Source organism: Schistocerca cancellata, chromosome 7 (assembly GCF_023864275.1).
Source record: "Schistocerca cancellata isolate TAMUIC-IGC-003103 chromosome 7, iqSchCanc2.1, whole genome shotgun sequence".
Taxonomy (NCBI): domain Eukaryota; kingdom Metazoa; phylum Arthropoda; class Insecta; order Orthoptera; family Acrididae; genus Schistocerca; species Schistocerca cancellata.
In genome coordinates this window covers 409601394-409613540 of record NC_064632.1, presented here as the reverse complement: position 1 = coordinate 409613540, position 12147 = coordinate 409601394, and the positions used below count along the sequence as shown (strand labels likewise).

The window sequence follows — 12147 nt, the reverse complement described above, 5'->3', positions numbered from 1 at the left end:
GATTGCGTGTTCACTGTATCTGAAGGACAGTGTTCTACAGGATACCGAGACGAACTTTGGTACAAGCACCAAGCCAAGTGGCCCGCCAACATGGCGTAGGCCAAAGTATGATTACGTTTTCCTGCATGACAACTGCTACTATCCCTACCACATGCAACAATCAGCAGCAGCACATTTCCCTCCATGGAAAGGATTTTATTGATGGTTTTTGCACCATACCATCACAATTATGGGATTTCTATCATCAGTCCTCTTTACTGATGAACTGTTCTGTTGCTTACAGTATGCTGCATCAATCTCACAGCCTACAACACACAAGGAACACATGGCATGTGGCCAGACGAACTGTCATTTGTCAGTGCCATCTACTTGGCAACGATACATTTCTGGACTCATGTTCACAGGACCTTCTTTGCTCCATTTCCAGTCAGGAATCTGTCCCTGCAGTTTGTTGGTTTTATTATGTTCATCCTGTGGTTAAATGAAACTGCTGAATACTAACTGAGGATGTTCCGGTTCTTCATTCTCAAAATGTACAAAATGATGCCATATAACAATGAACATAAATAATGTAATGCATTTTAAGCTACGTATTACCATTTTATTGAACTTAATTTAGTTGTTGCTCATTTTTACAGAGCAACAAAAATATGTGTAACCAATATATTAAAAAAACACTCACTTCTATTGACAATAACTCACTTCAATAGAGATTAGAAAAGCACTACGGTGGGAAATGGGGACATAACCTTAGGTATTAAGAAAGAATGAAAATCTGCACATTATATAAACTAAATTAGCTAAAGAAAGAAAATCTGAATGGCTAATAATTGAACACAAAGAATCTTCTGGGAAAATGCAATTGAGTTGTAGGTGGTCTGATGACCCACAAGTTTGTGGATATCTAAGAAGGCTTGCATTTGTTGAATGCCTGTAACTGACAGGGGAATCCACAGTAATAAAAATGAAATGTATCAGCTAAAATGAGGACGCCAAGTCTTACTCCGGGATGTAGTGCCGGTGGAGGAAGAAAAGAAGAAGAAGAAGAAGAAGAAGAAGAAGAAGAAGAAGAAGAAGAAGAAGAATCAGGTAAAAGAAATATTGCAAAGAAAATACCAAAAATGTTACACGCAAACTTAAAATTATCTTCCATCGAGAAATTAGTAAAACTAAAACATGTCTTTGATGATCCACAAGCCCAAGTTATTGTACAGTTTCAAGGCAAATTTAAAGTTTCTACTGCAATGAGAAAAATTTTGGTTGGCTTCCTACCCACAGTTGAATGTGTACATGTATCGAAAAACAAGTTTGGAGTAAGCAACTTCATTGCAAGGAAAAAAAAGTGGAAAAAAGGCACACACACTCTTGATCATATGCCTGGACAGTCCTTGTTTGCAAAACCGAGTCTGTAAGTGAAAGTTTTATTGTAATGATGATGATAGCACACAAATGCTTGGGAAAAAATGATTACATATCTTTGTGCAAGCCAGAAACTTTAAAAAAAGATTAATTTTGAGTAAACCTAAGGTTAAGTGTACAAACAAAGTAATATATTCAGAGTCGTTATTACACATGTTATGATGTATGCTGAAATATTTTCAGAGTAATATGGCAAAGCCAAACCTGAATTTCAATTTAAATTAACAATTTCTAATAATGTAATAAAATGATTGCTACCAAAGAAAACATAATAACGAATGACAGCCTTATATGGTTTTTTGCCATTTGAGGTTTCCATTACAACTTGGCAGTAGTCAAGAGTCTTACACACTACACACTGAATGCAACAATTACCAGTAAAATCATGTTAATACGTTCCCAGTGGTATACCATCATGGAATTTGGCACACACATTAATAGCGTAAGTCTAAAAAAAATTATTCAAAAAGAAACTAAAGTCTGATTTTGAAATTTTATTAATTAAAATTTTTTGTTTGAAAGACTACAGCATTTTTATTAATTTGGTCAAGCAGTAAATATTTTCAAAGCTTACAGGAAGTTAAATAAAGTGGTGTAAATTGTAGGTCTGTAAATCAAATAGCTTTTGAGACGGCCAGTTTTATGTTTCAAAACTTGACAAAAATTTCACAACTCTTGAAACTTTTAAAATTAATAACTCAAAAACAAAAGGTCCAAAAAAGTTTAAGAATGTTGACGCAAATAATTAATACTATCATTGTACAGGGAATTAAAAAAAATCTGAGATGTCAAGAGCCACCGACTGCTTTCACATGGAATAACCCTTTTGTAATGTGTAAAAGGTAGTGGGTACGAAGTAGTAACTCACAACGGTATTTAAGGAAGTAAATGGTCAGTACGTAGCCGTATTTACACATTACTATGTAATATGAATGTAAAATACCTTATTCCACATTATAATGAATCATACAAATGGTTCAAATGGCTCTGAGCACTATGGGACTTAACATCCGAGGTCATCAGTCACCTAGAACTTAGAACTACTTAAACCTAACTAACCTAAGGACACCACACACATCCATGCCCGAGGCAGGATTCGAACCTGCGACCGTTGCGGATGCGCGGTTCCAGACTGAAGCGCCTAGAACCACTCTGCCACAGTGGCCGGCAATCATACAAATGATCCATGGAATATTAAACTAGCTGTACTTCGAGTTGGTAATGCTAATTTAAAATGTGATCCTCTTCTATCTCACCTCCTTTCTGCAATTCCAGACATTTGAAGATATAAAACAGATGAACTTTTAACCGATTTTCAGCAGTATGACATACTTAGGAAATAAAGCACCACTTGAAAATAATATAAATTTGTACTGGGAAAAGCTTACTTTTCTTTAAGTGGATTTTTTTATTAGGGACAGCATCTTTCTGTTTTTCCTTTTGTTCCCTGTATAATCTTCACCAAACTTTTCAGTTCAATCTGATAAATTAATTATGTTTATAATAATCTTTTTATAATGCTCTATAATGTTGTAATCAAGTTTCTGTATGCATCCCTGCAAGTAATATTATAGTTCTCTGTCTTTCCATGTTATTGCCTCATATAGTTAATATGGCTTTGTGAATGCACAGGTTCTGAAATAAATCCAGCTGTGTAGATACTAAGTGTGGCACACATGAAGAAACTGTGTCACCCAAACAAATCAAATCTGTAGTTATGTTTAAGACATACATGATGCAAGCAAAATTTCTATCAGATGACTCTCACAACATTAACTTTTTAAACACATTTCTGATGATACTACTAAATTTATCTTATGCTGACCATAACAGTAGAATTTGTGGAAACTGCATATGAACGGGGGCTTTCTTGAACAAATTTTGCAAGACAAAGGTGGTTTCATGCTCACACTTGTTATTTGTCTGACTGTTTCACCTGCGAAGCACTGTAATAACATGTCAAAACACATCATTAAAAAGGACAACAAACATTCTATTCAAACGACTTCTTCATTTTATACCATTAATTTTTATAATTTATGTAAATGTCCAAGTAAACATTCAGTCCCTGATTATATGAGAAAATATACACAAAAATGATTAACTGGCTTGAACACAGAGTGTTCGAGGAGGAAATCTAAAAGGATTTAAATAAAATAGCTATGACAGTGAATTTAAAATAAGTTAAACAACTTTTATTGTGTGGTAATAAGCTGTAACAGCTATTAGTAAAAAGATTATAAACTGCTCTTGTTTGCACACATTCACTGCGACACAGCCATAACTATAATGATTTCTTGAGTGCTAAAAAATTGAAGTGTCTTTCATGTGAAAGCTAGTGTAAAGAAATAATACACTGTCCTGGTAAATAAAATCAGGGATTTTTTTGTGCCTTTGCATATACCGGGATAATCTATAAAATTAATGTTACATAAAAATATCAAACATATGTAACTTACTGGAAGCACATTTACAGAACTGCTTGCTCCAAAATTCAGCTGTTCACATTTAACTATGGTTTCATGAGAAGATCAGTTTATAACTTTGGTAAACAATTGTTGTGGTACAGAAAAAGAGGCAATTGGTGACATCACAAAGATGCCAGAGACAAGACAACCACATGTGCTGCTACAATAAATGCACTGAAGCCCTTAGGTCATGAAATTTAAAGTCTGTTGGTTTCTAGTGCAGACGCCTTGGAATACATACTCACAAAAAAAGAAAAAAGAAAAAGAAGAAAAGGAACATGACAAATTACAAGCTCATAAATACACAGATATAAATGTGTTTTCACGATACTACACTGAATTGTCTTCTTCAGTTACTGTCCACACAGAATACTCACCCATTCACACATTTCAAGCATGCGCTCACACAGACACGTACACGATGGCTCACATTTTTTTTCTCGAGTCATTTATAAATAAGACTTATTGAAGATTATCATGTTCAAAACAGTCTAATCACACAAGGGTACATGTGGCCCCACACGTAAGTGCATCTCAAAGTGTTGCAAGTAGATTTGCAACTTCAAGAGCTCAGTCAATGCACCTGCCAACAGCAAGAACTTTTAACTAGTTCCGCCCAACACTTGGCACATGGCTGCAAAGTGAGGAAGAGAGGTCAAGCGACACACGACGCCCGACTGCGGGCAAAAATTCGGACACGTCGGCCAGGTGTAGACCCACGAGGACGGGCGCCATCACTGGGCCTCACCGGGCGTACCGCTCGGTTGAGGTCGGGGGCGGAGGGGGGACGGCTCCGTTCCGTAGAGGAAGTCCGCTCTTGCGCCGCTTGCTGGCACGGCCTCGATGAATGTTGTTGGTTGTGGGAGGTGCAGTCTGTTGTTGCTGCTGTTGTTGTAGAGATGGCACTACTGTCTGGTGAACACCGGTGGGATGGTAGGTCATCTGTTGTGTTACTCGATGTTGTTGCTGTGTTGTCACTGGAAACAAAGAAAGTGTGAAAATTTTAAGAACTCAAACGAATTTTAGTTCTGAAAAATGAGATTATAATGTCAGATGAATTCAGTGAATGATGAAAATTATGTACAGACACATTTTCATCGGAGATTATGATTACATTATAGTTACTTAAGACTAGTTGCATAATAGTCACAAAAAATTGTGTTTTACATGAAAGTGTTAGGAACTTACCTGCAGACGGGGAGTAGTGTCTTGTGTGTCGGGGCCAGCCCCGTGTTGTCGTCATGCCCCTTGACAGGTGACGATATCTCCGACCGACTCCAACTATCTGTTCGAAGTCTAACCCTGTTGCGTGGTTTGGAAGATTTTCGTACTGAACACTGGTCACTTCCCGCCTCGACGAACTTCTGCTGCTTTCTGAATCCTACATGCACACCCAAAAAGATTTTAGGATAAATGCAAAAAAAAAAATTGCTTCACAAACATTAATATACAAATTTCATTTAACAACTTTTTGCTGTTCCAGCACATAAAATGATGACTACAGCTTTGTGCCACACATGCACAAAACTGAAAATGTCCTCAAATTGTTTTTAATTTCCACTGTCATTATAATACACCAAGAGTACTATTTGATATTATTGTGTAAAAGTAGACATAATGTAACAGTCATATGTTATTAACAAGGTTTTGGATCAAAAAGAAATTTCACAAGAAAAAACATTAAAAATACAAAGAAACAATAGGGCCGGCTAGTACTTACTTTCAGGATTTGGAATTCCATACAGCTGATAGATATAAAAGTGGAAACACTAATCCTAACTTCCGTAACTACTGTATTTGCACAAATACAAGCTGCACTTTTTGAATAAAATTTTGGCTTGAAAAATGATGGTGCAGCCTATAATCAAGGTTTTCCTCTCTGATCATAAATTTTCAATAAAAAATGATGTGTACATTTACCTTGCAAGTTTGAAATTAATATATCACAAGTTATTGCACTTACTTTTGTAAACCATCAAAAACTTATGGAAAAAAAGTGGAAAAGCTTTTATCTTGTTCACAAATACAGCAGCTGTTCTTGAAAAAGGAAACCACTGCATCACTGCTTTTTCAGCACCCAACATCATTTACTATAACACTGTCTGGCACATCAAAATAGACGGATGTTGGGTCTACATTACCTTTTTGGCAATGTAAATAAAAATTTTTCCTTCGAAGCTGCACCAGTAATGCTTTTGTTTCTTTGTATTTTTATTGTTTTTTCTTGTGAAATCTTTTCGTAAGCTTGAGGCAGTTTTTGTGCAATTTTAGTTCTATGCTGCAAAGATAGGTTATTTCATTGCACAGAGCACCGAACCTACCCATACAAAACTTTAAATTCCATTTGATAAATGACCTTTACGTGCTAAGCAGCCTTCAACTTGAATAATTTCAGTTGTAGGAAGTACAGAATCAATTAAGCCTTTTTCCACATCTTGATATTTGCTTTTCTGCCCTCAAAATGAACACTGACTTTTCAAACTGTTTTAAGTTAAAACTTTACCTGCAGCATACCACTGACAAGCATCGTTTTTTGTTTATCTTCATGAAATCTGTCTGTGCATATCTGATAACTTGAGGTTGTTCAATTATAATGTAGGGTTGCCAACATAATTTAGTGTCTGCATCATGTACATACTAGGGGTATTTCGAAATCCGAGGGAAATTTAGTAGTGCTGCCTACATCAAGATTTACTTTCTTTTATAATTTTTTGACAAAAGTTTAGTAGTGGCCTATATTCACACAAATACAGCATTAGTTCATTCCTACAAAAATAGTTTTAGAAGGTTAAAAAGGAGTGGCTGGTCACTCAGATTCCACTAGGGGGATCCACCTGTTCTGAGGTTTAGGAGAAACAAAACCGTTCCTAGGGACTGAGAGCAAGAACAGAAGTGAGGAAGACATCGAATTAGCTATCCATGTTTGGTACAATCAAATGTTTTTTGTTTGGCATGTTACATTTGATGGATAAAGACTGTCCTTAGTGGCTAAGTGCAGCTGATGTGAGACTCGAAGTTGACTATGCCCTTCCATTATGGAGTCACTTTGACTGTACCACTGAGTTGAAAGTTGGTTGTACATCAGTTAACATAAATAACTGAAAATCTTCTTTCACTTATGTTTCTTGTTAGAAGCAACCTACACAAAGAAAAAGAAGAAGAAGAACTGGGTCACTGTAAATGTGGGAGAAAATTGGCAGTAACATAAAAAAACTGGACTAGGGCCTGATGTGACAAGGGGGAAGCACATGTGACTCAGGAAATGTGAGATACTCGATCATCACTGTATTTACCTGTGTCCTGTGTACTAAGGATTGCTTACTTTGGGACATAGACAATGGACCTAACAATGTTCGAATAACAGCAATAGTATCTGGACACTAACAAACATGAGTTATAGAGACCATAAAATTTTTAAGAATGCACTTATAAGGGATCGATGTCTGCCATTTATCCTTAACTACAGATGAAAGGCCTATTTTACTTCTAAGTTTCTGTTTCCCTGAAAAATCACTCATCTTTGTCTTTTCCAAGTTGAAATGATAACTGTGAATGTTTCCAAATGAAGATAAAAGAACCAAAATCACAGTAAATGAACATATGGACTCAATTGTTGATGGAGATTGCACTTATGTGCATTTCTCGTGGCATAATGGTCAGGAGAGTGGAGTGATAATATGACGGTGCAGTGTTGAAACCTACATGTTTCCATTTTTTTTTATCATATATCTAAAAACAAAGATGATGAGACCTACCAAACAAAAGCGCTGGCAGGTCGATGGACACACAAACAAACACAAAAATACACACAAAATTCAAGCTTTCGCAACAAACAGTTGCTTTGTCAGGAAAGAGGGAAGGAGAGGGAAAGACGAAAGGATGTGGAGAGGGTAAGGAGTCATTCCAATCCCGGGAGCGGAAAGGAGGGGAAAAAAGGACAGGTATACACTAGCGCGCGTGCGCGCGCACGCACGCACGCACGCACGCACGCACACACACACACACACACACACACACACAGAAATATCCATCCGCACATACACAGGCAGAAGCAGACATTTGTAAAGGCAAAGAGTTTGGGTAGAGATGTCAGTTGAGGCGGAAGTACAGAGGCAAAGATGTTGTTGAAAGACAGGTAAGGTATGAGCGGCGGCAAATTGAAATTAGAAATTAGCGGAGATTGATGCCTGGCGGATAGCGAGAAGAGAGGATATGCTGAAGGGCAAGTTCCCATCTCCGGAGCTCTGACAGGTTGGTGTTAGTGGGAAGTATCCAGATAACCTGGACGGTGTAACACTGTGCCAAGATGTGCTGGCCGTGCACCAAGGCATGTTTAGCCACAGGGTGATCCTCATTACCAACAAACACTGTCTGCCTGTGTCCATTCATGCGAATGGACAGTTTGTTGCTGGTCTTCCCACATAGAAGGCTTCACAGTGTAGGCAGGTCAGTTGGTAAATCACGTGGGTGCTTTCACATGTGGCTCTGCCTTTGATCGTGTACGCCTTCCGGGTTGCAGGACTGGAGTAGGTGGTGGTGGGAGGGTGCATGGGACAGGTTTTACACCGGGGGCTGTTACAAGGGTAGGAGCCAGAGGGTAGGGAAGGTGGTTTGGGGATTTCATAGGGATGAACTAAGAGGTTACGAAGGTTAGGTGGACGGCAGAAAGACACTCTTGGTAGAGTGGGGGGGATTTCATGAAGGATGGATCTCATTTCAGGGCAGGATTTGAGGTCGGGAGGGTAGTTGCGAGATGCGAAAGCTGTTTTCAGGTTGTTAGTGTAATAAACTACCCTCCCGACCTGGTACAGAAGCAAATAACCAGAGCCACTTCCTCATCTCCTCAAACCCGGAACCTCCCACAGAAGAACCCCAAAAGTGCCCCACATGTGACAGGATACTTTCCGGGACTGGATCAGACTCTGAATGTGGCTCTCCAGCAGGGATACGACTTCCTCAAATCCTGCCCTGAAATGAGATCCATCCTTCATGAAATCCTCCCCACTCCACCAAGAGTGTCTTTCTGCCGTCCACCTAACCTTCGTAACCTCTTAGTTCATCCCTATGAAATCCCCAAACCACCTTCCCTACCCTCTGGCTCCTACCCTTGTAACCGCCCCCGGTGTAAAACCTGTCCCATGCACCCTCCCACCACCACCTACTCCAGTCCTGCAACCCGGAAGGCGTACACGATCAAAGGCAGAGCCCGCTATCCGCCAGGCCTCAATCTCCGCTAATTTCTAATTTCAATTTGCCGCCGCTCATACCTCACCTGTCTTTCAACAACATCTTTGCCTCTGTACTTCCGCCTTGACTGACATCTCTGCCCAAACTCTTTGCCTTTACAAATGTCTGCTTGTGTCTGTGTATGTGTATGTGTACGTGCGGATGGATGTGTGTGTGTGTGTGTGTGTGTGTGTGTGTGTGTGTGTGCGCGCGCGCCAGTGTATACCTGTCCTTTTTCCCCCCTAAGGTAAGTCTTTCCGCTCCCGGGATTGGAATGACTCCTTAGCCTCTCCCTTAAAACCCACATCCTTTCGTCTTTCCCTCTCCTTCCCTCTTTCCTGACGAAGCAACTGTTTGTTGCGAAAGCTTGAATTTTGTGTGTATGTTTGTGTGTCTATCAACCTGCCAGCGCTTTTGTTTGGTAAGTCTCATCATCTTTGTTTTTAGATATATTTTTCCCACGTGAAATGTTTCCCTCTATTATATTCATTTTTTTAATCATTTATACTAATTCACTGGAATGAAAAAGATGGCAAAAATTTGGGACAATTTTTACCAAAATTAGAAACTGAGTAACTGTGTATCACCTTTGCTACACTTCAAATGATGTTCTTCAAGCAGCAAAAGTTGTGAAAGGTATCATGCCTTATGTCAGAAAATATCCAACCACAAAAACAATTTTTCAAGAGATATTCTTCGAATATAGAACCAAACATTAAATCAATACTAGTTCAGAGTAAGAAACATTACAAACTCGTGCAGCTTCACCTAACAGTTATTCCTCATAACCATTTAGAAGCAATGACAACATTTTCCCAATAAATTAACAATAAAATACTTCGATTGACAGTGAACAAATAAGGTTGTTACGAGAAGTTGAGTGCCTACAAACATGCATTAAGCGTCTCCAAAGGGGTAGTTTCATTACATTAGCAACATGTTACTGGATTACCTACCTCTCACAAAATATTAACTGTAACATATGAAATGGACTTCTAGAAATAAATTACTCATAATTCAAAGCTTTACATAGGAGTGAACTCAGATGTCTGCATCTAGAGTGATGGGGTGAGTGCAGTTTATAGGCTTTTAGTTTGGTACAGTTCGTCAAATACAAACAAAACATCATAGTGAAACAATGAAAACAGTAGAAACTAATTCATTGTATCTTCCTGTCGCTGGTATACGTGACTAAAACATTGCATTACAATGCAGCATAATATATCTACAAATTTCATCCATCACATGTGCTGAATTAACATTTCATTCCATTCCCACATCTAAAATGCCTGCACAGGATCCAATGCAATGTCGATGATGTAAAATATCATTCCACAAACCTTTCTATGTCATTTTTTCATGGGGTTTGCTATATTAATCAGGTTCTCGTGATGTGCAGTTGATGTCTTGGATGCAAATTGTGGGACACTGTACATCATATGGATGCCCCTTTGATTATTAACAAACAAATCAACACCAGACTAATTGCCCATAAAGCAAAAATTAGTTGGCGATGACTAAGAAGAAGATGGTGAGACAAGCACGAACCATGTGGTGAACTATCATGGCAACAACAGCATGGGACACAGAGCAGTGTAAGAAACTGGGAGACATCTTTGAACAAATGCAGCACACGACTTGCTACTAACAAACATAACAAATAAACTTCCACAATCGAATGAAGACATTTTAGATGTAGTTACTCAGTCGTAGTTTAAGCTCCAACACTACATCTCCAGGTAACTGTATTACGGTGTCTTCGCTCACATGGCTTCCACAAACCGGAGCCACACTATCTTAAGAACAGATCTAAAGCGGCCAGAATTTTTGACTATGACTTCCTCGGCCCGACAACTATTCCTCCTCAGATATCAGTATAAGAATGGCAGGTTTTCAGCTGGAGATACTGGCAGGAGGCATACTGTGCCACCTGCTAATGCTAAGAGATGTCAGAGGGATTATGTTCAAAGAAGCACTATGAACAGAGTTCCTGTCTCATGCAGGAAGTGACCGAGAATGCACATGGAGGAAAGAGAGCTAGAACGTAAGAGCAAAGCAGCTGCAACAAGAGACCAACTCCTTCAGCTACAATGACAGTTTGCCGAAGGCCGAGAGAAACTGCACAGCACACTCAAAGATCTACTGTGAAACAGTAACTCTGAAAGGAAAATGTTTTATACCATCTGATGTTCATGGAGCTCCATCTGAATGCAGCGTAGGAAAACTTAATTTTCACCAACATAAGGTGTTTTCCATGAGCAACGATGGTCCATGAGTTATTTAAAGGCCGCGAGGGACAAGACATTGTGAAGAATATGCAGTGACTATAATGAGAAGTTGGTGGCTATTGGTTTCCTGCACGAGTTGGATTTCCGTGACAGAAGCAGGAGTACTTCACAGAACTGAAGGAACTACTGATTGCAGGCAGTACACCAATATAGTAAAGAATACTATGCTTCCACAGATAATGCCGTTGTTATATGCTGTTTCTGTCCACTATGGCATACGTGAAGGATCACTGAATTTTTAGCGTGATTCTGTAAATTCACTGTAGTTACACTGATTACTGTAGTATAAAACTCAACTGTCATACAGAAAGACTAAAGAAGTTTTGTACTGCTACAGCCACATTTCAGATTTCTGCTATATGAGTGCAGCAGAACTCAATTTGGTGATTGTATGTGCAATTTAAAGCTTCAGGATACATCTTCAATGGGAAAGCAACAGTTGGCCTGCAGTGACTGAAGAAACAGCTGATCGCCTATGGCTGAGTTTCGCACATAGCCCACAGAAGTCTAAGAAACTCAGCAAGCAAAGTCCTGAATATACGATAACTAACTGTTTGGAAGATCTTAAGGTAACAATTGAAGCTGAAGCCTTACTGCTTGCAACTGCTGCAAGCAAAGTAATCTGCTTTGAATTTTAAGCACAGTTGCAACAACTTATGGAAGAGGATGGGTTACGGGAGAAGTTCATTTTCAGTGAAAGCAACAATTTTTGTGAACAACATACTTAACAGGCACAGTGTGTGAAT

General features: G+C 38.8%; 1 protein-coding gene across 2 annotated transcripts in view; it reads right to left on the bottom strand.

Annotated features, from left to right (window-relative positions):
- Positions 1-2038: 2038 nt before the first annotated feature.
- LOC126091929 (terminal nucleotidyltransferase 4B-like) overlaps positions 2039-12147 on the bottom strand; it is a 47321-nt gene continuing 37212 nt past the window's right edge. Inside the window, exons 8-9 of one of the 2 annotated variants that reach the window (XM_049907251.1) lie at positions 5076-5268; positions 2039-4864 (exon numbers count right to left, since the gene is read on the bottom strand). In XM_049907251.1, coding sequence (XP_049763208.1) covers positions 4543-4864; positions 5076-5268 — 515 coding nt within the window. In that variant the 3' untranslated portion in view covers positions 2039-4542. The remainder of the gene's footprint in view (positions 4865-5075; positions 5269-12147) is intronic. The other variant, XM_049907252.1, reaches the window with a different exon arrangement.